The 27,821-nt window shown below is 42.5% G+C and overlaps 1 protein-coding gene across 1 annotated transcript in view; it reads left to right on the top strand.

Annotated features, from left to right (window-relative positions):
• rapsn (receptor-associated protein of the synapse, 43kD) overlaps positions 1 to 25,223 on the top strand; it is a 32,625-nt gene extending 7,402 nt beyond the window's left edge. Inside the window, exons 2-8 of the mRNA XM_065022114.1 lie at positions 9,270 to 9,449; positions 10,562 to 10,720; positions 12,956 to 13,114; positions 21,873 to 21,971; positions 22,904 to 23,080; positions 23,324 to 23,523; positions 24,382 to 25,223. Of these exons, the coding sequence (XP_064878186.1) occupies positions 9,270 to 9,449; positions 10,562 to 10,720; positions 12,956 to 13,114; positions 21,873 to 21,971; positions 22,904 to 23,080; positions 23,324 to 23,523; positions 24,382 to 24,454 (1,047 nt within the window). The 3' untranslated portion in view covers positions 24,455 to 25,223. The remainder of the gene's footprint in view (positions 1 to 9,269; positions 9,450 to 10,561; positions 10,721 to 12,955; positions 13,115 to 21,872; positions 21,972 to 22,903; positions 23,081 to 23,323; positions 23,524 to 24,381) is intronic.
• Positions 25,224 to 27,821: the final 2,598 nt, after the last annotated feature.

Genomic DNA, 27,821 nt, shown 5'->3' on the forward strand with positions numbered 1-27,821 from the left:
TTGTGTCTATAGTGTTAGTTATCTACATTGTGTCCATAGTGTTAGTTATCTACATTGTGTCCATAGTGTTAGTTATCTACATTGTGTCCATAGTGTTAGTTATCTACATTGTGTCCATAGTGTTAGTTATCTACATTGTGTCTATAGTGTTAGTTATCTACATTGTGTCTATAGTGTTAGTTATCTACATTGTGTCCATAGTGTTAGTAGTGTTAGTTATCTACATTGTGTCTATAGTGTCTATCTACATTGTGTCTATAGTGTTATCTATAGTGTTATAGTTTATCTACATTGTGTCCATAGTGTTAGTTATCTACATTGTGTCTATAGTGTTAGTTATCTACATTGTGTCTATAGTGTTAGTTATCTACATTGTGTCCATAGTGTTAGTTATCTACATTGTGTCCATAGTGTTAGTTATCTACATTGTGTCCATAGTGTTAGTTATCTACATTGTGTCTATAGTGTGTTATCTACATTGTGTTATAGTTATCTACATTGTGTCCATAGTGTTAGTTATCTACATTGTGTCCATAGTGTTAGTTATCTACATTGTGTCTATAGTGTTATCTACATTGTGTCCATAGTGTTAGTTATCTACATTGTGTCCATAGTGTTAGTTATCTACATTGTGTCTATAGTGTTAGTTATCTACATTGTGTCTATAGTGTTATCTACATTGTGTCTATAGTGTTATCTACATTGTGTCTATAGTGTTAGTTATCTACATTGTGTCTATAGTGTTATCTACATTGTGTCTATAGTGTTATCTACATTGTGTCTATTGTTAGTCTACATTGTGTTAGTGTTATCTACATTGTGTCTATAGTGTTATTATCTACATTGTGTCTATAGTGTTAGTTATCTACATTGTGTCCATAGTGTTATCTACATTGTTATCTACATTGTGTCTATAGTGTTAGTTATCTACATTGTGTCCTATTGTGTCCAGTGTTAGTTATCTACATTGTGTCTATAGTGTTAGTTATCTACATTGTGTCTATAGTGTTAGTTATCTACATTGTGTCTATAGTGTTAGTTATCTACATTGTGTCCATAGTGTTAGTTATCTACATTGTGTCTACATAGTGTTAGTTATCTACATTGTGTCTATAGTGTTAGTTATCTACATTGTGTCCATAGTGTTAGTTATCTACATTGTGTCCATAGTGTTAGTTATCTACATTGTGTCTATAGTGTTAGTTATCTACATTGTGTCTATAGTTTATCTACATTGTGTCTACATTGTGTCTAGTGTTAGTTATCTACATTGTGTCTATAGTGTTATCTACATTGTGTCTATAGTGTTAGTTATCTACATTGTGTCTATAGTGTTAGTTATCTACATTGTGTCTATAGTGTTAGTGTTATAGTGTTATTATCTACATTGTGTCTATAGTGTTAGTTATCTACATTGTGTCTATAGTGTTAGTTATCTACATTGTGTCTATAGTGTTAGTTATCTACATTGTGTCTATAGTGTTAGTTATCTACATTGTGTCCATAGTGTTAGTTATCTACATTGTGTCTTAGTCTACATTGTGTCTACAGTGTTAGTTATCTACATTGTGTCTATAGTGTTATTATCTACATTGTGTCCATAGTGTTATCTACATTGTGTCCATAGTGTTAGTTATCTACATTGTGTCCATAGTGTTAGTCTACATTGTGTCTACAGTGTTAGTTATCTACATTGTGTGTTAGTTATCTACATTGTGTCTAGTGTTATCTACATTGTGTCCATAGTCTACATTGTGTCTATAGTGTTAGTTATCTACATTGTGTCTATAGTGTTAGTTATCTACATTGTGTCCATAGTGTTAGTTATCTACATTGTGTCTATTGTGTCTAGTGTTAGTTATCTACATTGTGTCTATAGTGTTAGTTATCTACATTGTGTCTATAGTGTTAGTTATCTACATTGTGTCTATAGTGTTAGTTATCTACATTGTGTCCATAGTGTTAGTTATCTACATTGTGTCCATAGTGTTAGTTATCTACATTGTGTCTATAGTGTTATCTACATTGTGTCTATAGTGTTAGTTATCTACATTGTGTCTATAGTGTTAGTTATCTACATTGTGTCTATAGTGTTAGTTATCTACATTGTGTCTAGTGTTATATCTACATTGTGTCTATAGTGTTAGTTATCTACATTGTGTCTATAGTGTTAGTTATCTACATTGTGTCTATAGTGTTAGTTATCTACATTGTGTCTATAGTGTTAGTTATCTACATTGTGTCTATAGTGTTAGTTATCTACATTGTGTCTATAGTGTTAGTTATCTACATTGTGTCCATAGTGTTATCTACATTGTGTCTATAGTGTTAGTTATCTACATTGTGTCCATAGTGTTATCTACATTGTGTCTATAGTGTTAGTTATCTACATTGTGTCCATAGTGTTAGTTATCTACATTGTGTCTATAGTGTTAGTTATCTACATTGTGTCTATAGTGTTAGTTATCTACATTGTGTCTATAGTGTTAGTTATCTACATTGTGTCTATAGTGTTAGTTATCTACATTGTGTCTATAGTGTTAGTTATCTACATTGTGTCTATAGTGTTAGTTATCTACATTGTGTCTATAGTGTTAGTTATCTACATTGTGTCCATAGTGTTATCTACATTGTCTACATTGTGTCTATAGTGTTAGTTATCTACATTGTGTCCATAGTGTTAGTTATCTACATTGTGTTTATAGTGTTAGTTATCTACATTGTCTCCATAGTGTTAGTTATCTACATTGTGTCCATAGTGTTATCTATATTGTGTCCATAGTGTTATCTACATTGTGTCCATAGTGTTATCTACATTGTGTCTATAGTGTTAGTTATCTACATTGTGTCCATAGTGTTAGTTATCTACATTGTGTCCATAGTGTTATCTACATTGTGTCCATAGTGTTAGTTATCTACATTGTGTCTATAGTGTTAGTTATCTACATTGTGTCTATAGTGTTAGTTATCTACATTGTGTCTATAGTGTTAGTTATCTACATTGTGTCTATAGTGTTAGTTATCTACATTGTGTCCATAGTGTTAGTTATCTACATTGTGTCCATAGTGTTAGTTATCTACATTGTGTCCATAGTGTTAGTTATCTACATTGTGTCCATAGTGTTATCTACATTGTGTCCATAGTGTTATCTACATTGTGTCTATAGTGTTAGTTATCTACATTGTGTCCATAGTGTTAGTTATCTACATTGTGTCTATAGTGTTAGTTATCTACATTGTGTCCATAGTGTTAGTTATCTACATTGTGTCCATAGTGTTAGTTATCTACATTGTGTCTACAGTGTTAGTTATCTACATTGTGTCCATAGTGTTAGTTATCTACATTGTGTCTATAGTGTTAGTTATCTACATTGTGTCCATAGTGTTAGTTATCTACATTGTGTCCATAGTGTTAGTTATCTACATTGTGTCTATAGTGTTAGTTATCTACATTGTGTCCATAGTGTTAGTTATCTACATTGTGTCTATAGTGTTAGTTATCTACATTGTGTCTATAGTGTTAGTTATCTACATTGTGTCCATAGTGTTAGTTATCTACATTGTGTCTATAGTGTTAGTTATCTACATTGTGTCTATAGTGTTAGTTATCTACATTGTGTCCATAGTGTTATCTACATTGTGTCCACAGTGTTAGTTATCTACATTGTGTCTATAGTGTTAGTTATCTACATTGTGTCCATAGTGTTATCTACATTGTGTCCATAGTGTTATCTACATTGTGTCCATAGTGTTAGTTATCTACATTGTGTCCATAGTGTTATCTACATTGTGTCCACAGTGTTAGTTATCTACATTGTGTCTATAGTGTTAGTTATCTACATTGTGTCTACAGTGTTAGTTATCTACATTGTGTCCATAGTGTTATCTACATTGTGTCTCCAGTGTTAGTTTTCTACATTGTGTACATAGTGTTAGTTATCTACATTGTGTCCATAGTGTTAGTTATCTACATTGTGTCTATAGTGTTATCTACATTGTGTCCATAGTGTTAGTTATCTACATTGTGTCTATAGTGTTATCTACATTGTGTCCATAGTGTTAGTTATCTACATTGTGTCCATAGTGTTAGTTATCTACATTGTGTCTATAGTGTTAGTTATCTACATTGTGTCTATAGTGTTAGTTATCTACATTGTGTCCATAGTGTTAGTTATCTACATTGTGTCTATAGTGTTATCTACATTGTGTCTATAGTCTACATTGTGTCCATAGTGTTAGTTATCTACATTGTGTCTATAGTGTTAGTTATCTACATTGTGTCTATAGTGTTAGTTATCTACATTGTGTCCATAGTGTTAGTTATCTACATTGTGTCCATAGTGTTAGTTATCTACATTGTGTCTATAGTGTTAGTTATCTACATTGTGTCTATAGTGTTAGTTATCTACATTGTGTCTATAGTGTTATCTACATTGTGTCCATAGTGTTAGTTATCTACATTGTGTCCATAGTGTTATGTCCATAGTGTTAGTTATCTACATTGTGTCCATAGTGTTATCTACATTGTGTCCATAGTGTTAGTTATCTACATTGTGTCTATAGTGTTAGTTATCTACATTGTGTCTATAGTGTTAGTTATCTACATTGTGTCTATAGTGTTAGTTATCTACATTGTGTCTATAGTGTTAGTTATCTACATTGTGTCTATAGTGTTAGTTATCTACATTGTGTCCATAGTGTTATCTACATTGTGTCTATAGTGTTAGTTATCTACATTGTGTCCATAGTGTTAGTTATCTACATTGTGTCTATAGTGTTAGTTATCTACATTGTGTCTATAGTGTTAGTTATCTACATTGTGTCCATAGTGTTAGTTATCTACATTGTGTCTATAGTGTTAGTTATCTACATTGTGTCTATAGTGTTAGTTATCTACATTGTGTCCATAGTGTTAGTTATCTACATTGTGTCCATAGTGTTAGTTATCTACATTGTGTCCATAGTGTTAGTTATCTACATTGTGTCTATAGTGTTATCTACATTGTGTCCATAGTGTTAGTTATCTACATTGTGTCCATAGTGTTATCTACATTGTTAGTTATCTACATTGTGTCTATAGTGTTAGTTATCTACATTGTGTTTCTGGTGTTAGTTATCTACATTGTGTCCATAGTGTTAGTTATCTACATTGTGTTTCTGGTGTTAGTTATCTACATTGTGTTTATGGTGTTATCTACATTGTGTCTATAGTGTTAGTTATCTACATTGTGTCTATAGTGTTAGTTATCTACATTGTGTCTATAGTGTTATCTACATTGTGTCTATAGTGTTAGTTATCTACATTGTGTCTATAGTGTTAGTTATCTACATTGTGTCTATAGTGTTATCTACATTGTGTCTATAGTGTTAGTTATCTACATTGTGTCCATAGTGTTATCTACATTGTGTCCATAGTGTTAGTTATCTACATTGTGTCCATAGTGTTATCTACATTGTGTCCATAGTGTTAGTTATCTACATTGTGTCCATAGTGTTAGTTATCTACATTGTGTCTATAGTGTTAGTTATCTACATTGTGTCTATAGTGTTAGTTATCTACATTGTGTCTATAGTGTTAGTTATCTACATTGTGTCCATAGTGTTAGTTATCTACATTGTGTCTATAGTGTTAGTTATCTACATTGTGTCCATAGTGTTAGTTATCTACATTGTGTCCATAGTGTTAGTTATCTACATTGTGTCCATAGTGTTAGTTATCTACATTGTGTCTATCTACATTGTGTCCATAGTGTTAGTTATCTACATTGTGTCCATAGTGTTAGTTATCTACATTGTGTCTATAGTGTTAGTTATCTACATTGTGTCTATAGTGTTAGTTATCTACATTGTGTCCATAGTGTTAGTTATCTACATTGTGTCCATAGTGTTAGTTATCTACATAGTGTTAGTTATCTACATTGTGTCTATAGTGTTATCTACATTGTGTCCATAGTGTTAGTTATCTACATTGTGTCCATAGTGTTAGTTATCTACATTGTGTCCATAGTGTTAGTTATCTACATTGTGTCCATAGTGTTAGTTATCTACATTGTGTCTATAGTGTTAGTTATCTACATTGTGTCCATAGTGTTATCTACATTGTGTCCATAGTGTTAGTTATCTACATTGTGTCTATAGTGTTAGTTATCTACATTGTGTCTATAGTGTTAGTTATCTACATTGTGTCCATAGTGTTATCTACATTGTGTCTCCAGTGTTAGTTTTCTACATTGTGTACATAGTGTTAGTTATCTACATTGTGTACATAGTATTAGTTATCTAGATTGTGTTTATGGTGTTATCTACATTGTGTCCATAGTGTTAGTTATCTACATTGTGTCTATAGTGTTATCTACATTGTGTCCATAGTGTTAGTTATCTACATTGTGTCCATAGTGTTAGTTATCTACATTGTGTCTATAGTGTTAGTTATCTACATTGTGTCTATAGTGTTAGTTATCTACATTGTGTCCATAGTGTTAGTTATCTACATTGTGTCTATAGTGTTAGTTATCTACATTGTGTCCATAGTGTTAGTTATCTACATTGTGTCTATAGTGTTAGTTATCTACATTGTGTCTATAGTGTTATCTACATTGTGTCTATAGTGTTAGTTATCTACATTGTGTCTATAGTGTTAGTTATCTACATTGTGTCTATAGTGTTAGTTATCTACATTGTGTCTATAGTGTTAGTTATCTACATTGTGTCTATAGTGTTAGTTATCTACATTGTGTCTATAGTGTTAGTTATCTACATTGTGTCCATAGTGTTAGTTATCTACATTGTGTCTATAGTGTTAGTTATCTACATTGTGTCTATAGTGTTAGTTATCTACATTGTGTCCATAGTGTTAGTTATCTACATTGTGTCTATAGTGTTAGTTATCTACATTGTGTCTATAGTGTTAGTTATCTACATTGTGTCTATAGTGTTAGTTATCTACATTGTGTCTATAGTGTTAGTTATCTACATTGTGTCCATAGTGTTAGTTATCTACATTGTGTCCATAGTGTTAGTTATCTACATTGTGTCCATAGTGTTAGTGTTATCTATCATTGTGTCCATAGTGTTAGTTATCTACATTGTGTCCATAGTGTTAGTTATCTACATTGTGTCTATAGTGTTATCTACATTGTGTCCATAGTGTTAGTTATCTACATTGTGTCTATAGTGTTAGTTATCTACATTGTGTCTATAGTGTTAGTTATCTACATTGTGTCTATAGTGTTAGTTATCTACATTGTGTCCATAGTGTTAGTTATCTACATTGTGTCCATTGTTAGTCTACATTGTGTCCATAGTGTTAGTTATCTACATTGTGTCCATAGTGTTAGTTATCTACATTGTGTCTATAGTGTTATCTACATTGTGTCTATAGTGTTAGTTATCTACATTGTGTCTATAGTGTTAGTTATCTACATTGTGTCTATAGTGTTAGTTATCTACATTGTGTCCATAGTGTTAGTTATCTACATTGTGTCCATAGTGTTAGTTATCTACATTGTGTCCATAGTGTTAGTTATCTACATTGTGTCTATAGTGTTATCTACATTGTGTCTATAGTGTTAGTTATCTACATTGTGTCTATAGTGTTAGTTATCTACATTGTTATCTACATTGTGTCTATAGTGTTAGTTATCTACATTGTGTCCATAGTGTTAGTTATCTACATTGTGTCCATAGTGTTAGTTATCTACATTGTGTCTATAGTGTTATCTACATTGTGTCCATAGTGTTAGTTATCTACATTGTGTCTATAGTGTTAGTTATCTACATTGTGTCTATAGTGTTAGTTATCTACATTGTGTCTATAGTGTTAGTTATCTACATTGTGTCCATAGTGTTAGTTATCTACATTGTGTCCATAGTGTTAGTTATCTACATTGTGTCCATAGTGTTAGTTATCTACATTGTGTCTATAGTGTTAGTTATCTACATTGTGTCTATAGTGTTAGTTATCTACATTGTGTCTATAGTGTTAGTTATCTACATTGTGTCCATAGTGTTAGTTATCTACATTGTGTCCATAGTGTTAGTTATCTACATTGTGTCCATAGTGTTAGTTATCTACATTGTGTCTATAGTGTTATCTACATTGTGTCTATAGTGTTAGTTATCTACATTGTGTCTATAGTGTTAGTTATCTACATTGTGTCTATAGTGTTAGTTATCTACATTGTGTCCATAGTGTTAGTTATCTACATTGTGTCCATAGTGTTAGTTATCTACATTGTGTCTATAGTGTTAGTTATCTACATTGTGTCTATAGTGTTAGTTATCTACATTGTGTCCATAGTGTTATCTACAATGTGTCTATAGTGTTAGTTATCTACATTGTGTCCATAGTGTTATCTACAATGTGTCTATAGTGTTAGTTATCTACATTGTGTCCATAGTGTTAGTTATCTACATTGTGTCCATAGTGTTAGTTATCTACATTGTCTCCAGTGTTAGTTATCTACATTGTGTCCATAGTGTTAGTTATCTACATTGTGTCTATAGTGTTAGTTATCTACATTGTGTCCATAGTGTTAGTTATCTACATTGTGTCCATAGTGTTAGTTATCTACATTGTCTCCAGTGTTAGTTATCTACATTGTGTCTATAGTGTTAGTTATCTACATTGTGTCCATAGTGTTAGTTATCTACATTGTGTCTATAGTGTTAGTTATCTACATTGTGTCCATAGTGTTAGTTATCTACATTGTGTCTATAGTGTTAGTTATCTACATTGTGTCTATAGTGTTAGTTATCTACATTGTGTCTATAGTGTTAGTTATCTACATTGTGTCTATAGTGTTAGTTATCTACATTGTGTCTATAGTGTTAGTTATCTACATTGTGTCTATAGTGTTAGTTATCTACATTGTGTCTATAGTGTTAGTTATCTACATTGTGTCTATAGTGTTATCTACATTGTGTCTATAGTGTTAGTTATCTACATTGTGTCCATAGTGTTAGTTATCTACATTGTGTCTATAGTGTTAGTTATCTACATTGTGTCTATAGTGTTAGTTATCTACATTGTGTCCATAGTGTTAGTTATCTACATTGTGTCTATAGTGTTAGTTATCTACATGGTGTCCATAGTGTTAGTTATCTACATTGTGTCTATAGTGTTAGTTATCTACATTGTGTCCATAGTGTTATCTACATTGTGTCTATAGTGTTAGTTATCTACATTGTGTCTATACTGTTAATTATTTACATTGGTCCGACCTATTTTGGCCAAATCGTCCTCTCTCTCTCTCTCTCTCCTCCGTCAGTATGCCTTGGCCCAGATAGATACAGCCAGGGAGATGGAGGACCCAGACTACCTGACTGAGGGCTACCTGAACCTGGCTAGGAGCAACGAGAAGCTGTGTGACTTCCAGAAGACTGTGTCCTACTGTAAGACCTGCCTCAACATGCAGGGAACTACTGTCAGTCTGCAACTTAACGGACAGGTGGGTCTCAGCAATAATATACAATAATATTATAATACTGTAATACATGCTGTTTTCGCCTTATTTCCTGTTGCCAAACAAAACAGGGTACATACATAATGGTGGCAGAAAACAAAACACAACAATAAACAACACGTTCTTACAGTAAGAGACAAAACAATAGGAAAATAAAGATAATGGGACCTCTGGGACGTCTGGGACCTCTGGGTGTCTGGGACCTCTGGGACCTCTGGGACCTCTGGGACGTCTGGGACCTCTGGGACGTCTGGGACGTCTGGGACCTCTGGGTGTCTGGGACCTCTGGGACCTCTGGGACCTCTGGGACCTCTGGGACCTCTGGGTGTCTGGATGTCTGGGACCTCTGGGTGTCTGGGACCTCTGGGTGTCTGGATGTCTGGGACCTCTGGGTGTCTGGGACCTCTGGGTGTCTGGGACCTCTGGGTGTCTGGGACCTCTGGGTGTCTGGATGTCTGGGACCTCCGGGTGTCTGGGACCTCTGGGTGTCTGGGACCTCTGGGACGTCTGGGACCTCTGGGTGTCTGGGACCTCTGGGACGTCTGGGACCACCTCTGGGACGTCTGGGACCTCTGGGTGTCTGGGACCTCTGGATGTCTGGGACCTCTGGATGTCTGGGACCTCTGGGACCTCTGGGACCTCTGGATGTCTGGGACCTCTGGGTGTCTGGGACCTCTGGGTGTCTGGGACCTCTGGGTGTCTGGATGTCTGGGACCTCTGGGACCTCTGGGACGTCTGGGACGTCTGGGACCTCTGGGTGTCTGGGACCTCTGGGTGTCTGGGACCTCTGGGTGTCTGGGACCTCTGGGACCTCTGGGTGTCTGGGACCTCTGGGTGTCTGGGACCTCTGGGTGTCTGGGACCTCTGGATGTCTGGATGTCTGGGACCTCTGGGACGTCTGGGACGTCTGGAACTCTGGGACGTCTGGAACTCTGGGACGTCTGGGACCTCTGGGACCTCTGGGACGTCAGGGACGTCTGGGACGTCTGGATGTCTGCGTACATCTGAGTTTACTGAAAAAAATGCCACAATGCAAATGAAGTCAAGGCCTTTACGACTTCTGCCTTTATGACCTCTGCCTCTACTTGTGTTTCCAGGTGTGTCTGAGCATGGGCAACGCGTTCCTGGGCGTCAGTGTGTTCCAGAAGGCTCTAGAGAGCTATGAGAAGGCCCTGCGCTACGCCCACAACAACGATGACAAGATGCTGGAGTCTAGAGTCTGCTGCAGCCTGGGGAACTTCTACATCCAGCTCAAGGTAAAGTGTCGACAGTATGCCTATTATGACGCTCTGAGAAAATGTCCTATATTTGTTATTACATTGGTAAAAAGAGTCTTCGAAGTATTATCAATTCTCAGAAGAGTCCTCCTTCAATTCAACACAGTTATATTTGAGGACACATCTTGTCAAATGCATTTTGGTGCAAAGGCTGAGTGAGCCACATAGGCCCCGGTCAGAGGCCTGTTGTATTCAGGCCTGGTAGAGGCCTGTGTAGTAGTGTGTTTTGTCCCCTACACTGGTCCCAGACTAACTCTGTTGTCCCTAGTACAGTTGTTATTGTAGTTATGTTGTATTCTAGCTTGGTGGAGGCCTGCCTGTGTAGTCGAGGCCTGGGTCTAGCCTGGTAGAGGCCCTGTTGTATTCCGTTTTGACACGTGAGATTTGTCCCAGTAATCCCTAGATTCCAACAAGTGTATTGGTTTCAATCAGGTCCAGATTAGCAGGCGTCCGGAGAATGAAAGTTGAATCTGCTCGCCCTAATAATACAGGACAGACTAAACTCTCAGCGGTTATTCATTAAATCGGCGGTTAGAATATTATGGCATCAAGTTAGAACGCTTATAAAGAGGTAAAGTTTTTATCAAAACTGTAGTGTTGCTGATCCGGACTGCTAAATCTGGCTGTAGACCGAGTGTGTGTTTCACAGAGCTGCCCTCTTGGCAAGGACTCCCTTGTGAAAGAGAGATTCTGACCCGAATGGGATAACATGGTTCAATTAAATAAAAGTTCAATTCCATTTTTAAAATGGACGCCGGCTCATCACGACAGCGTAGCCTAGTGGTTAGAGCGTTGAACAAGGCAGTTAACCCACTGTTCCCTGGTAGGCCATCATTGAAAATAAGAATTTGTACTTAACTGACTTGCCTGGTTAAATAAAGGTAAAATAAATAAAAAACTCATCCATCTGTTCTGTTTCCTCCCATCAGGACTATGAGAAGGCCCTGTTCTTCCTGTGTAAATGATCTGTTACCCTCCCATCAGGACTATGAGAAGGCCCTGTTCTTCCCCTGTAAATGATCTGTTATCCTCCCATCAGGACTATGAGAAAGCCCTGTTCTTCCCCTGTAAATGATCTGTTACCCTCCCATCAGGACTATGAGAAGGCCCTGTTCTTCCTGTGTAAATGATCTGTTACCCTCCCATCAGGACTATGAGAAAGCCCTGTTCTTCCTGTGTAAATGATCTGTTACCCTCCCATCAGGACTATGAGAAAGCCCTGTTCTTCCTGTACATGATCTGTTATGTCCTCCCATCAGGACTATGAGAAAGCCCTGTTCTTCCCCTGTCAATGATCTGTTATGTCCTCCCATCAGGACTATGAGAAGGCCCTGTTCTTCCTGTACATGATCTGTTATGTCCTCCCATCAGGACTATGAGAAAGCCCTGTTCTTCCCCTGTCAATGATCTGTTATGTCCTCCCATCAGGACTATGAGAAGGCCCTGTTCTTCCCCTGTCAATTATCTGTTATGTCCTCCCATCAGGACTATGAGAAAGCCCTGTTCTTCCCCTGTCAATGATCTGTTATGTCCTCCCATCAGGACTATGAGAAAGCCCTGTTCTTCCTGTGTAAATGATCTGTTCTGTTTCCTCCCATCAGGACTATGAGAAGGCCCTGTTCTTCCTGTGTAAATGATCTGTTATGTCCTCCCATCAGGACTATGAGAAGGCCCTGTTCTTCCTGTGTAAATGATCTGTTATGTCCTCCCATCAGGACTATGAGAAGGCCCTGTTCTTCCTGTGTAAATGATCTGTTATGTCCTCCCATCAGGACTATGAGAAAGCCCTGTTCTTCCTGTGTCAATGATCTGTTACCCTCCCATCAGGACTATGAGAAGGCCCTGTTCTTCCTGTGTAAATGATCTGTTACCCTCCCATCAGGACTATGAGAAAGCCCTGTTCTTCCTGTAAATGATGTCATGTCCTCCCATCAGGACTATGAGAAAGCCCTGTTCTTCCCCTGTAAATGATCTGTTATGTCCTCCCATCAGGACTATGAGAAGGCCCTGTTCTTCCTGTGTAAATGATCTGTTACCCTCCCATCAGGACTATGAGAAGGCCCTGTTCTTCCTGTAAATGATGTAATGTCCTCCCATCAGGACTATGAGAAAGCCCTGTTCTTCCTGTGTAAATGATCTGTTATGTCCTCCCATCAGGACTATGAGAAGGCCCTGTTCTTCCTGTGTAAATGATCTGCTATGTCCTCCCATCAGGACTATGAGAAAGCCCTGTTCTTCCCCTGTAAAGCGGCTGAGCTGGTGAATGACTACGGTAAAGGCTGGAGTCTGAAGTACAGGGCCATGAGCCAGTACCACATGTCTGTAGCCTACAGGAAACTGGACCGCCTGCCTGATGCCATGGAGTGCTGTGAGGTAACGTTTATTAGTGTTGTTTAGTATTAGTGGCATTGTTTATTCATCCAGTGAGTTATGATGTATTACCTACATTCCCAGAGATGATACGAGACTAGATACTGCTGTGAACAAGGCTTGGGGTCGACTCCATTTCAATTGCAAAAATCGCTGAAGCTGTAGACTTATATTTGGCTCACTAACTTTAAACATCAGCTATCTGAGCAGCTAACCGATCGCTGCGGCTGTACATAGTCCATCTGTAAATAGCCCATCTGTAAATAGCCCATCCGACTACCTACCTCATCCCCATATTATTTTTGTTTACTTTTCTGCTCACCAGTATCTCTAGTTGCACATCATCATCTGCTCATTTATCACTCCAGTGTTCATTTGCTAAATTGTAATTACTTCGCTACTACGGCCTATTGCCTTACCTCCTTACTGCATTTACACACACTGTATATTGACTTCTTCTATTGTGTTATTGACTGTACGTTTGTTTATTCCATGTGTAACTCTGTGTTGTTGTTTGTGTCGCACTGCTTTGCTTTATCTTGGCCAGGTCGCAGTTGTAAATGAGAACTTGTTCTCAACTGGCCACCCTGGTTAAATAAAGGTGTTCTCAACTGGCCTACCTGGTTAAATAAAGGTGTTCTCAACTGGCCTACCTGGTTAAATAAAGGTGTTCTCAACTAGCCTACCTGGTTAAATAAAGGTGTTCTCAACTGGCCTACCTGGTTAAATAAAGGTGTTCTCAACTGGCCTACCTGGTTAAATAAAGGTGTTCTCAACTGGCCCTACCTGGTTAAATAAAGGTGTTCTCAACTAGCCTACCTGGTTAAATAAAGGTGTTCTCAACTGGCCTACCTGGTTAAATAAAGGTGTTCTCAACTGGCCTACCTGGTTAAATAAAGGTGTTCTCAACTGGCCCTACCTGGTTAAATAAAGGTGTTCTCAACTAGCCTACCTGGTTAAATAAAGGTGTTCTCAACTGGCCTACCTGGTTAAATAAAGGTGTTCTCAACTAGCCTACCTGGTTAAATAAAGGTGTTCTCAACTGGCCCTACCTGGTTAAATAAAGGTGTTCTCAACTGGCCTACCTGGTTAAATAAAGGTGTTCTCAACTGGCCTACCTGGTTAAATAAAGGTGTTCTCAACTGGCCTACCTGGTTAAATAAAGGTGTTCTCAACTGGCCTACCTGGTTAAATAAAGGTAAAATAAAATAAATAAAATAATTCAGAAGGTCAACGGAAAGTTCAATTCAAAGGTGACGGTAGTGGTAGGTGAGTTCAGAAACCACCGTGATATACTCTGCTATTCTGTACCATGTGCAACTCAATATTAGGAAAGTGTTCTTAATGTTTTCTACACTTAGTTGTGTGTCTTTGTGTTAGAGAGGGACAGACCGTATCAGTGACAGATGGGGTCGGCATGCCAGGCAGTGTGTCTTTGTGTTAGAGAGGGACAGACCGTATCAGTGACAGGTGGGGTCGGCATGCCAGGCAGTGTGTCTTTGTGTTAGAGAGGGACAGACCGTATCAGTGACAGGTGGGGTCGGCATGCCAGGCAGTGTGTCTTTGTGTTAGAGAGGGACAGACCGTATCAGTGACAGGTGGGGTCGGCATGCCAGGCAGTGTGTCTTTGTGTTAGAGAGGGACAGACCGTATCAGTGACAGATGGGGTCGGCATGCCAGGCAGTGTGTCTTTGTGTTAGAGAGGGACAGACCGTATCAGTGACAGATGGCATGCCAGGCAGTGTGTCTTTGTGTTAGAGAGGGACAGACCATATCAGTGACAGGTGGGGTCGGCATGCCAGGCAGTGTGTCTTTGTGTTAGAGAGGGACAGACCGTATCAGTGACAGATGGCATGCCAGGCAGTGTGTCTTTGTGTTAGAGAGGAACAGACCGTATCAGTGACAGGTGGCATGCCAGGCAGTGTGTCTTTGTGTTAGAGAGGGACAGACCGTATCAGTGACAGGTGGGGTCGGCATGCCAGGCAGTGTGTCTTTGTGTTAGAGAGGGACAGACCGTATCAGTGACAGGTGGGGTCGGCATGCCAGGCAGTGTGTCTTTGTGTTAGAGAGGGACAGACCGTATCAGTGACAGATGGCATGCCAGGCAGTGTGTATTTGTGTTAGAGAGGGACAGACCGTATCAGTGACAGGTGGGGTCAGCATGCCAGGCAGTGTGTCTTTGTGTTAGAGAGGGACAGACCGTATCAGTGACAGGTGGGGTCGGCATGCCAGGCAGTGTGTCTTTGTGTTAGAGAGGGACAGACCGTATCAGTGACAGGTGGGGTCGGCATGCCAGGCAGTGTGTCTTTGTGTTAGAGAGGGACAGACCGTATCAGTGACAGATGGGGTCGGCATGCCAGGCAGTGTGTCTTTGTGTTAGAGAGGGACAGACCGTATCAGTGACAGGTGGGGTCGGCATGCCAGGCAGTGTGTCTTTGTGTTAGAGAGGGACAGACCGTATCAGTGACAGGTGGGGTCGGCATGCCAGGCAGTGTGTCTTTGTGTTAGAGAGGGACAGACCGTATCAGTGACAGGTGGGGTCGGCATGCCAGGCAGTGTGTCTTTGTGTTAGAGAGGGACAGACCGTATCAGTGACAGATGGCATGCCAGGCAGTGTGTCTTTGTGTTAGAGAGGGACAGACCGTATCAGTGACAGATGGGGTCGGCATGCCAGGCAGTGTGTCTTTGTGTTAGAGAGGGACAGACCGTATCAGTGACAGATGGGGTCGGCATGCCAGGCAGTGTGTCTTTGTGTTAGAGAGGGACAGACCGTATCAGTGACAGGTGGGGTCGGCATGCCAGGCAGTGTGTCTTTGTGTTAGAGAGGGACAGACCGTATCAGTGACAGATGGCATGCCAGGCAGTGTGTCTTTGTGTTAGAGAGGGACAGACCGTATCAGTGACAGGTGGCATGCCAGGCAGTATGTCTTTGTGTTAGAGAGGGACAGACCGTATCAGTGACAGGTGGGGTCGGCATGCCAGGCAGTGTGTCTTTGTGTTAGAGAGGGACAGACCGTATCAGTGACAGGTGGGGTCGGCATGCCAGGCAGTGTGTCTTTGTGTTAGAGAGGGACAGACCGTATCAGTGACAGGTGGGGTCGGCATGCCAGGCAGTATGTCTTTGTGTTAGAGAGGGACAGACCGTATCAGTGACAGGTGGGGTCGGCATGCCAGGCAGTGTGTCTTTGTGTTAGAGAGGGACAGACCGTATCAGTGACAGGTGGGGTCGGCATGCCAGGCAGTGTGTCTTTGTGTTAGAGAGGGACAGACCGTATCAGTGATAGATGGGGCCGGCATGCCAGGCAGTGTGTCTTTGTGTTAGAGAGGGACAGACCGTATCAGTGACAGGTGGGGTCGGCATGCCAGGCAGTGTGTCTTTGTGTTAGAGAGGGACAGACCGTATCAGTGACAGATGGCATGCCAGGCAGTGTGTCTTTGTGTTAGAGAGGGACAGACCGTATCAGTGACAGGTGGGGTCGGCATGCCAGGCAGTGTGTCTTTGTGTTAGAGAGGGACAGACCGTATCAGTGACAGATGGCATGCCAGGCAGTGTGTCTTTGTGTTAGAGAGGGACAGACCGTATCAGTGACAGGTGGGGTCGGCATGCCAGGCAGTGTGTCTTTGTGTTAGAGAGGGACAGACCGTATCAGTGACAGGTGGGGTCGGCATGCCAGGCAGTGTGTCTTTGTGTTAGAGAGGGACAGACCGTATCAGTGACAGGTGGGGTCGGCATGCCAGGCAGTGTGTCTTTGTGTTAGAGAGGGACAGACCGTATCAGTGACAGATGGGGCCGGCATGCCAGGCAGTGTGTCTTTGTGTTAGAGAGGGACAGACCGTATCAGTGACAGATGGGGCCGGCATGCCAGGCAGTATGTCTTTGTGTTAGAGAGGGACAGACCGTATCAGTGACAGGTGGGGTCGGCATGCCAGGCAGTGTGTCTTTGTGTTAGAGAGGGACAGACCGTATCAGTGACAGGTGGGGTCGGCATGCCAGGCAGTGTGTCTTTGTGTTAGAGAGGGACAGACCGTGTTAGAGAGGGACAGACCGTATCAGTGACAGATGGCATGCCAGGCAGTGTGTCTTTGTGTTAGAGAGGGACAGACCGTATCAGTGACAGGTGGGTCGGCATGCCAGGCAGTATGTCTTTGTGTTAGAGAGGGACAGACCGTATCAGTGACAGATGGGGTCGGCATGCCAGGCAGTGTGTCTTTGTGTTAGAGAGGGACAGACCGTATCAGTGACAGGTGGGGTCGGCATGCCAGGCAGTGTGTCTTTGTGTTAGAGAGGGACAGACCGTATCAGTGACAGGTGGGGTCGGCATGCCAGGCAGTGTGTCTTTGTGTTAGAGAGGGACAGACCGTATCAGTGACAGGTGGGGTCGGCATGCCAGGCAGTCTGTCTTTGTGTTAGAGAGGGACAGACCGTATCAGTGACAGGTGGGGTTGGCATGCCAGGCAGTATGTCTTTGTGTTAGAGAGGGACAGACCGTATCAGTGACAGATGGCATGCCAGGCAGTGTGTCTTTGTGTTAGAGAGGGACAGACCGTATCAGTGACAGGTGGGGTCGGCATGCCAGGCAGTGTGTCTTTGTGTTAGAGAGGGACAGACCGTATCAGTGACAGGTGGGGTCGGCATGCCAGGCAGTGTGTCTTTGTGTTAGAGAGGGACAGACCGTATCAGTGACAGGTGGGGTCGGCATGCCAGGCAGTGTGTCTTTGTGTTAGAGAGGGACAGACCGTATCAGTGACAGGTGGGGTCGGCATGCCAGGCAGTGTGTCTTTGTGTTAGAGAGGGACAGACCGTATCAGTGACAGGTGGGGTCGGCATGCCAGGCAGTGTGTCTTTGTGTTAGAGAGGGACAGACCGTATCAGTGACAGATGGGGCCGGCATGCCAGGCAGTATGTCTTTGTGTTAGAGAGGGACAGACCGTATCAGTGACAGGTGGGGTCGGCATGCCAGGCAGTGTGTCTTTGTGTTAGAGAGGGACAGACCGTATCAGTGACAGGTGGGGTCGGCATGCCAGGCAGTGTGTCTTTGTGTTAGAGAGGGACAGACCGTATCAGTTACAGATGGCATGCCAGGCAGTGTGTCTTTGTGTTAGAGAGGGACAGACCGTATCAGTGACAGGTGGGGTCGGCATGCCAGGCAGTATGTCTTTGTGTTAGAGAGGGACAGACCGTATCAGTGACAGATGGGGTCGGCATGCCAGGCAGTGTGTCTTTGTGTTAGAGAGGGACAGACCGTATCAGTGACAGGTGGGGTCGGCATGCCAGGCAGTGTGTCTTTGTGTTAGAGAGGGACAGACCGTATCAGTGACAGGTGGGGTCGGCATGCCAGGCAGTGTGTCTTTGTGTTAGAGAGGGACAGACCGTATCAGTGACAGGTGGGGTCGGCATGCCAGGCAGTGTGTCTTTGTGTTAGAGAGGGACAGACCGTATCAGTGACAGGTGGGGTTGGCATGCCAGGCAGTATGTCTTTGTGTTAGAGAGGGACAGACCGTATCAGTGACAGATGGCATGCCAGGCAGTGTGTCTTTGTGTTAGAGAGGGACAGACCGTATCAGTGACAGGTGGGGTCGGCATGCCAGGCAGTGTGTCTTTGTGTTAGAGAGGGACAGACCGTATCAGTGACAGGTGGGGTCGGCATGCCAGGCAGTGTGTCTTTGTGTTAGAGAGGGACAGACCGTATCAGTGACAGGTGGGGTCGGCATGCCAGGCAGTGTGTCTTTGTGTTAGAGAGGGACAGACCGTATCAGTGACAGGTGGGTCGGCATGCCAGGCAGTGTGTCTTTGTGTTAGAGAGGGACAGACCGTATCAGTGACAGGTGGGGTCGGCATGCCAGGCAGTGTGTCTTTGTGTTAGAGAGGGACAGACCGTATCAGTGACAGGTGGGGTCGGCATGCCAGGCAGTGTGTCTTTGTGTTAGAGAGGGACAGACCGTATCAGTGACAGGTGGGGTCGGCATGCCAGGCAGTGTGTCTTTGTGTTAGAGAGGGACAGACCGTATCAGTGACAGGTGGGGTCGGCATGCCAGGCAGTGTGTCTTTGTGTTAGAGAGGGACAGACCGTATCAGTGACAGGTGGGGCCGGCATGCCAGGCAGTGTGTCTTTGTGTTGTACGATCTTAGACCTCTGGTTTAAAGTGTTCATTAACACAGAGGGGACAGAGTTAACTGTAATACTTTACTGGAGAGACAGAGAAACACCTTGATGTCACTGCTAAGGACTGCAGGAGTGGTGGTGGTTGGGTAGTAGCAGAGCAGTGGGGATGGGTATCCCTAATAGCACCATATTCCCTGTATGGAGCCCTACATTTGACCATAGCCCTGTAGGGCTCTATATAGGGAATAGGGTTCCATTTGACCATAGCCCTGTAGGGCACTATATAGGGAATAGGGTTCCATTTGACCATAGCCCTGTAGGGCACTATATAGGGAATAGGGTGCCATTTGACCATAGCCCTGTAGGGCTCTATATAGGGAATATGGTGCCATTTGACCATAGCCCTGTAGGGCACTATATAGGGAATAGGGTTCCAATATAGGGAATTTCCATTTGACCATAGCCCTGTAGGGCCTTTATAGGGAATAGGGTTCCATTTGACCATAGCCCTGTAGGGCTCTATATAGGGAATAGGGTTCCATTTGACCATAGCCCTGTAGGGGAATAGGGTCTTTGACCATAGCCCTGTAGGGCTCTAGGGAATAGGGTTCCATTTGACCATGGCCCTGTAGGGCTCTATATAGGGAATAGGGTTCCATTTGACCATGGCCCTGTAGGGCTCTATTTCTCATTAGGGAATAGGGTTCCATTTGACCATAGCCCTGTAGGGCTCTATATAGGGAATAGGGTTAGCCCTTTGAATAGGGTTCCATTTGACCATAGCCCTGTAGGGCTCTATATAGGGAATAGGGTTCCATTTGACCATAGCCCTTATAGGGAATAGGGTTCCATTTGATAGCCCTGTAGGGCTCTCCATTTGACCATAGCCCTGTAGGGCACTATATAGGAATAGGGTTCCATTTGACCATAGCCCTGTAGGGAATATAGGGGGTTCCATTTGACCATAGCCCTGTAGGGCACTATATAGGGAATAGGGTGCCATTTGACCATAGCCCTGTAGGGCTCTATATAGGGAATATGGTAGCCCTGTATTTGGGACCATTTGACCATGCCCTGTAGGGCTCTATATAGGGAATAGGGTTCCATTTGACCATAGCCCTGTAGGGCTCTATATAGGGAATAGGGTTCCATTTGACCATAGCCCTGTAGGGCTCTATATAGGGAATAGGGTTCCATTTGACCATAGCCCTGTAGGGCACTATATAGGGAATAGGGTGCCATTTGACCATAGCCCTGTAGGGCTCTATATAGGGAATATGGTGCCATTTGACCATAGCCCTGTAGGGCACTATATAGGGAATAGGGTTCCATTTGACCATGGCCCTGTAGGGCTCTATATAGGGAATAGGGTTCCATTTGACCATAGCCCTGTAGGGCTCTATATAGGGAATAGGGTGCCATTTGACCATAGCCCTGTAGGGCTCTATATAGGGAATAGGGTTCCATTTGACCATAGCCCTGTAGGGCACTATATAGGGAATAGGGTTCCATTTGACCATAGCCCTGTAGGGCTCTATATAGGGAATAGGGTGCCATTTGACCATAGCCCTGTAGGGCTCTATATAGGGAATAGGGTTCCATTTGACCATAGCCCTGTAGGGCACTATATAGGGAATAGGGTTCCATTTGACCATAGCCCTGTAGGGCTCTATATAGGGAATAGGGTTCCATTTGACCATAGCCCTGTAGGGCACTATATAGGGAATAGGGTTCCATTTGACCATAGCCCTGTAGGGCAGGGGTTCCATTTGACCATAGCCCTGTATATAGGGAATATGGTTCCATTTGACCATAGCCCTGTAGGGCTCTATATAGGGAATATGAATAGGTTCCATTTGACCATAGCCCTGTAGGGCTCTATAGGGAATAGGGTGCCATTTGACCATAGCCCTGTAGGGCCTCTATGGGAATAGGGTTCCATTTGATGCCCTGTAGGGCATGGTAATAGGGTTCCATTTGACTAGCCCTGTAGGGCTCTATATAGGGAATAGGGTTCCATTTAATAGCCCTTAATGGGAATAGGGTTCCATTTGACCATAGCCCTGTAGGGCACTATATAGGGAATAGGGTTCCATTTGACCATAGCCCTGTAGGGCACTATATAGGGAATAGGGTGCCATTTGACCATAGCCCTGTAGGGCACTATATAGGGAATAGGGTTCCATTTGACCATAGCCCTGTAGGGCACTATATAGGGAATAGGGTTCCATTTGACCATAGCCCTGTAGGGCACTATATATGTCCTTAATGTTAATGCCCTTAATGGTAATGTCCTTAATGGTAATGTCCTTAATGGTAATGTCCTTAATGTTAATGTCCTTAATGGTAATGTCCTTAATGTTCATGTCCTTAATGGTAATGCCCTTAATGGTAATGTCCTTTAGAGGTTGTGTGTGTGTTGTTTAGAGGTTTTGTGTGCGTTGTTTACAAGTTGTGTGTGTTGTTCAGAGGTTGTGTGTGTGTTGTTTACAAGTTGTGTGTGCGTTGTTTAGAGGTTGTGTGTGTGTTGTTTACAAGTTGTGTGTGTTGTTCAGAGGTTGTGTGTGTGTTGTTTACAAGTTGTGTGTGTTGTTCAGAGGTTGTGTGTGTGTTGTTTAGAGGTTGTGTGTCACACTAAAGTGGTTCCCATCCTCCAGGAGTCCATGAAGATAGCCCTGCAGCACGGGGACCGACCTCTCCAGGCGCTGTGCTTACTGAACTTCGCTGATATCCATCGCTGCCGGAATGACGTTGATGTAAGTGACCAAATACTGTCCGTGCTACACTGTTACAGACACATGGACGTCATCTGATGAGCAAAACATTCCTTCAATATAGTCTGGGCTTGATTCATATTATTTTCTCTCCTCTCACCCTGTTCTCTCCTCCCTCTCCTCTTACCCTGTCCTCTCCTCCCTCTTCTCCTGTCCTCTCCTCTCCTCCCCTCCCCTCATCCTCTCTTCTTATCTCATCTCCCATTCTCTCCTCTCCTCTACTCTCTCCCTCTTCTCCTGTTCTCTCCTCTCCGCATCCCCTCTCCCCCTTTTCTCTTCTCTCCTCTCCTGTTCTCTCTTCTCTCCTCTTACCCTGTCCTCTCCTCTCTCTCCTCCCCTCATCTCCTGTTCTCTCCTCTCCTCCCCTCATCTCCTGTTCTCTCCTCTCATCTCCTGTCCTCTCCTCTCTCTCCTCTTCTCATCTCCTGTTCTCTCCTCTCCTCTACTCTCTCCCTCTTCTCCTGTTCTCTCCTCTCCTCATCTCCTGTTCTCTCCTCTCCTCCCCTCATCTCCTGTTCTCTCCTCTTCTCATCTCCTGTTCTCTCCTCCCCTCATCTCCTGTTCTCTCCTTTCCTCATCCCCTCTCCCCCTTTTCTCTTCTCTCCTCTCCTGTTCTCTCTTCTCTCTTCTCTCCTCTTACCCTGTCCTCTCCTCTCTCTTCTCTCCCTCTTCTCCTGTTCTCTCCTCTCCTCCCCTCTTCTCCTGTTCTCTCCTCTCCTCCCCTCATCTCCTGTTCTCTCCTCTCCTCTCCTCCCCTCATCTCCTGTCCTCTCCTCATCTCCTGTCCTCTCTTCTCTCCCTCTTCTCCTGTTCTCTCCTCTCCCCCTTTCCTCTTCTCTCCTCTCCTGTTCTCTCTTTTCTCCTCTCCTCTCTTCCCTCCTCTCCCTCACCTCCTGTTCTCTCCTCTCCTCCAGAAAGCATTGCCTCGTTATGAGTCCTCCATGTGTATAATGACAGAGATTGGGAACCGTCTTGGCCAGACCCAGGTGTACCTGGGGGTAGGGAAGTGTTGGCTCCAGCAGAAAGAATTGGACAAGGCTCTGGATGCTCTGCAGCGAGCTCAGGAGTTGTCAGAAGCTTTAGGAACCAAGGTACAGTGCACATAGTTCTGAATAAATACCATGAAAATATGCTGCCTTTTTACTTTCACAAAACACACTGTGCAATTAGAACAATCATGCAACAGTCAGACACTTTAACTTTGTGCTAAATTCCAGTTCTTGTCCCATTAGCTGTGTAGCCTGAATGAGGGAATCGACTGCAGTAAGTCAGCTACGTTCAGTCTGTGTGTTGATTCTAACCCTTACATACCTCTCTCTTTCTCTCTGTGTTAGCTGTGTAGTCTAAAGGTGCACTGTCTCAGTGAGGGGATCTACCGCAGTAAGGAGAGGCAGGAGGAGCTGAGGGAGCAGGTTGTGAAGTTCCTGCAGTGTGTGGAGGAGCTGGAGCTGTACTGTGGAATGTGTGGCGAGTCCATAGGAGAGAAGAACCAACAGCTGCAGGCTCTGCCCTGTTCTCACATCTTCCACCTCCAGTAGGTGCTCTAACGATGACCCATCTACATGTTATGTAGTCTACATATTATTACTACATGTGGCTCTGCCCTGCTCTCACACCTCCAGTAGGGACTTTAGCCTTGATTAAAAACCTCTACAGGATCGGTGTCCCACCCACGGGACGGTTGAGCTAACGTAAGCTAATGTGATTAGCATGAGGTTGTAAGTAACAAGAACATTTCCCAGGACATAGACATATCTGATATTGGCAGAAAGCTTAAATTCTTGTTCTAACTGCACTGTACAATTTACAGTAGCTATTACAGTGAAATAATACCATGCTATTGTTTGAGGAGAGTGCACAATTTTGAACTTGAAAATGTATTAATAAACCAATTAGGCATATTTGGGCAGTCCTGATAGAACATTTTGAACAGAAATGCAATGGTTCATTGAATCAGTCTAAAACTTTGCACACACACTGCTGACAACTAGTGGCCAAAATCTAAATTGCAGCTGGGCTGGAATAATACATTTTGGCCTTTGTCTTGCATTTCAAAGATGGTACAAAAAAAAAAATCATTTTTTCTCTCTCTTTGCATTATCTTTTACCAGATCTATTGTGATATATTCTCCGACATTCCTTTCACATTTTCACAAACTTCAAAGTGTTTCCTTTCAAATGGTAACAAGAATACTTGCTTCAGGTCTTGAGCTACAGGCAGTTAGATTTGGAAATGTCATTTTAGACGATAAAATTGAACAAAAAGGGGCGTATCCTTAAGAGGTTTTAACATATTCTACATGTTTTATGTCCAGGGGTGGAAACAGGGGGGGAACTCTTAGGATTTGACATGAGTCAGTTCCCAGAGTCTCTACTTCTTCTATCCTCTCAGGTGTCTACAGAACAATGGTTCCAGGGGCTGCCCCAAATGTCGTCGGTCCTCCATGAAGCCTGGGTTTGTGTGAGGTTACGAGGCACGGTGCCTGGGAGTTGAGGACACTATGTGAGGCCCCGACCTCAGTCACATAGGAGAGCCAGACTGCACTTCTGAATGGGCAGACTGCTGAACACATATCTGAATGTCCTAACTAAACTGATCACACATCTGAATGTCCTAACTAAACTGATCACAGACTCGGATACAGTTTGTTGACTGGCTACTGTGTTCAGAGGATGTGCCACAGAAACAGGCACCAGCCCATTACCTCGTCCCCGGGCTACTTGCTACCGACCGAGCGAGAGCTGGCTGGTAGACAAGACTAACAATCCCAGGGTGAGGACAGACAGGACTGTACTTCAAGACACAATTCAAAGGTCACCACTCCATCGGTTTTGTACAGTGAACATGTCTCCTTAGACAGATGAGGATACAGTGATAGCTTTATTACACTGTTGTACATGATTTACTGTTGTTTTTTTTGTCAGAGGGTGAGGAGGAAGAAATCCAATATACTTCTTAGTTTTGTGGACGTCTGTTTTAGATAAATCTGATAGTTTAGCATAATGTTCACTTTACTTTGGGTTAGGGTACGCTGGAAGATTAATTGCAATCATATGTAATTGGAAATTATGTTAAACGTTATTGTTTGGGATAAAGTGAAATCACTAGGATTTTGGCCACGCGTTCTATTATTCAAATTTAACAAAATTGTATTTTAAATATACCCCATTCGAAAGGCAAATTGAGCTTTATGTTCTCTATAAATGATTACTGTAAAGTGGCTAATGGCCATATGTCATGAACATATTTCTGTACAACCGTTTTATCATCAGTTCTCAGTGTACGTTGTCCAATCACAGTTGAGAACACAACACTTCAACTAAAGAACTCAATTGTCCAATCACAGTTGAGAACACAACACTTCAACTAAAGAACTCAATTGTCCAATCACAGTTGAGAACACAACACTTCAACTAAAGAACTCAATTGTCCAATCACAGTTGAGAACACAACACTTCAACTAAAGAACTCAATTGTCCAATCACAGTTGAGAACACAACACTTCAACTAAAGAACTCAATTGTCCAATCACAGTTGAGAACACAACACTTCAACTAAAGAACTCAATCACCAAGATCAAATGCTGATCAAATGGACGGTCAGGATACACTTAAAAATATAAAAACTATAAACTAGTATTTGTCCTTATTGCAGTTTCCCCTTTTTGTCCAACTTACAGTGAGTTGAATTTTCACTTAGTCTCCCATTAACATCAGTGAAAATTGAACTCAAGTGGAAGTTAGGATTCACCCCTAAGTGACTAAGGAGCAGTTCAACCCACATTGTGTTATTCATTACTTGCTGAAGGCAAAGCACAACTCTAGATTATTATTATTCTGCCCCGCTCTAGAGATGAAACAATTTAAGCTATAAACATGAAAACAACATGCGAATGTGCAGACTGCCCTTAGATTGCTTGAGAACATGTTTTTTGATAGCATTTATACATTTTTGAACTATAATATAATATTTAGATGGGCTCCCAATGCGTTTCAATGAAAGAGAAAAAGGTCCGTTAGACTTGATAAAGAAATGAAAAACTTCTAGACCCATCTCCTCTTTCACTGTTTAAGCTATCAACTCCAAACCAGATGTTCAGACTGGCCCAACTTAGTATAAAAACTTCTAGACCCATCTCCTCTTTCACTGTTTAAGCTATCAACTCCAAAGCAGATGTTCAGACTGGCCCAACTTAGTATAAAAACTTCTAGACCCATCTCCTCTTTCACTGTTTAAGCTATCAACTCCAAAGCAGATGTTCAGACTGGCCCAACTTAGTATAAAAACTTCTAGACCCATCTCCTCTTTCACTGTTTAAGCTATCAACTCCAAAGCAGATGTTCAGACTGGCCCAACTTAGTATAAAAACTTCTAGACCCATCTCCTCTTTCACTGTTTAAGCTATCAACTCCAAAGCAGATGTTCAGACTGGCCCAACTTAGTATGACAACTCCTTTGATAAGCCATCTGCCTATACTTTAGGAACTGTAGCCATTTCAAATGTGCATAGATTAGCATGGGTGAGCCCCATGGGTGAGCCCCATGGGAATACAGAGGCAGCTGTTGAAAAAGATCCTGCTCCTTGGACAATTAAGCTAAAAGACTAACTTTAAAACACTCAGGCTATCCTAACTTCACATGATTTAACAGATAAAACACTCAGGCTATCCTAACTTCACATGATTTAACAGATAAAACACTCAGGCTATCCTAACTTCACATGATTTAACAGATAAAACACTCAGGCTATCCTAACTTCACATGATTTAACATATAAAACACTCAGGCTATCCTAACTTCACATGATTTAACATCTTTATCAAGTATAACTATATAAAATAGCACACAACTATTGACCACAAGACTACTGATGACAACTACTGACCACATCTATACTGTAGGGCCCAGGGAGCCTGCAACCCAATCACACTACTACTGACCACATCTATACTGTAGGGCCCAAAGAGCCTGCTGACCACATCCATACTGTAGGGCCCAAAGAGCCTGCTGACCACATCTATACTGTAGGGCCCAAAGAGCCTGCAACCCAATCACACTACTACTGACCACATCTATACTGTAGGGCCCAAAGAGCCTGCAACCCAATCACACTACTACTGACCACATCCATACTGTAGGGCCCAAAGAGCCTGCTGACCACATCTATACTGTAGGGCCGAAAGAGCCTGCTGACCACATCTATACTGTAGGGCCCAAAGAGCCTGCAACCCAATCACACTACTACTGACCACATCTATACTGTAGGGCCCAAAGAGCCTGCAACCCAATCACACTACTACTGACCACATCCATACTGTAGGGCCCAAAGAGCCTGCTGACCACATCTATACTGTAGGGCCCAAAGAGCCTGCTGACCACATCTATACTGTAGGGCCCAAAGAGCCTGCAACCCAATCACACTACTACTGACCACATCCATACTGTAGGGCCCAAAGAGCCTGCAACCCAATCACACTACTACTGACCACATCTATACTGTAGGGCCCAAAGAGCCTGCAACCCAATCACACTACTACTGACCACATCTATACTGTAGGGCCCAAAGAGCCTGCAACCCAATCACACTACTACTGACCACATCTATACTGTAGGGCCCAAAGAGCCTGCAACCCAATCACACTACTACTGACTCCATACTGACCACATCTACTGACCATCTACTGTAGGGCCCAAAGAGCCTGCAACCCAATCACACTACTACTGACCACATCTATACTGTAGGGCCCAAAGAGAGCCTGACCAACCCAATCAACCCAATCTACTGACCACATCCATACTGTAGGGCCCAAAGAGCCTGCTGACCACATCTA

This window comes from Oncorhynchus nerka, linkage group LG9a (assembly GCF_034236695.1).
Source record: "Oncorhynchus nerka isolate Pitt River linkage group LG9a, Oner_Uvic_2.0, whole genome shotgun sequence".
NCBI classification, from domain to species: domain Eukaryota; kingdom Metazoa; phylum Chordata; class Actinopteri; order Salmoniformes; family Salmonidae; genus Oncorhynchus; species Oncorhynchus nerka.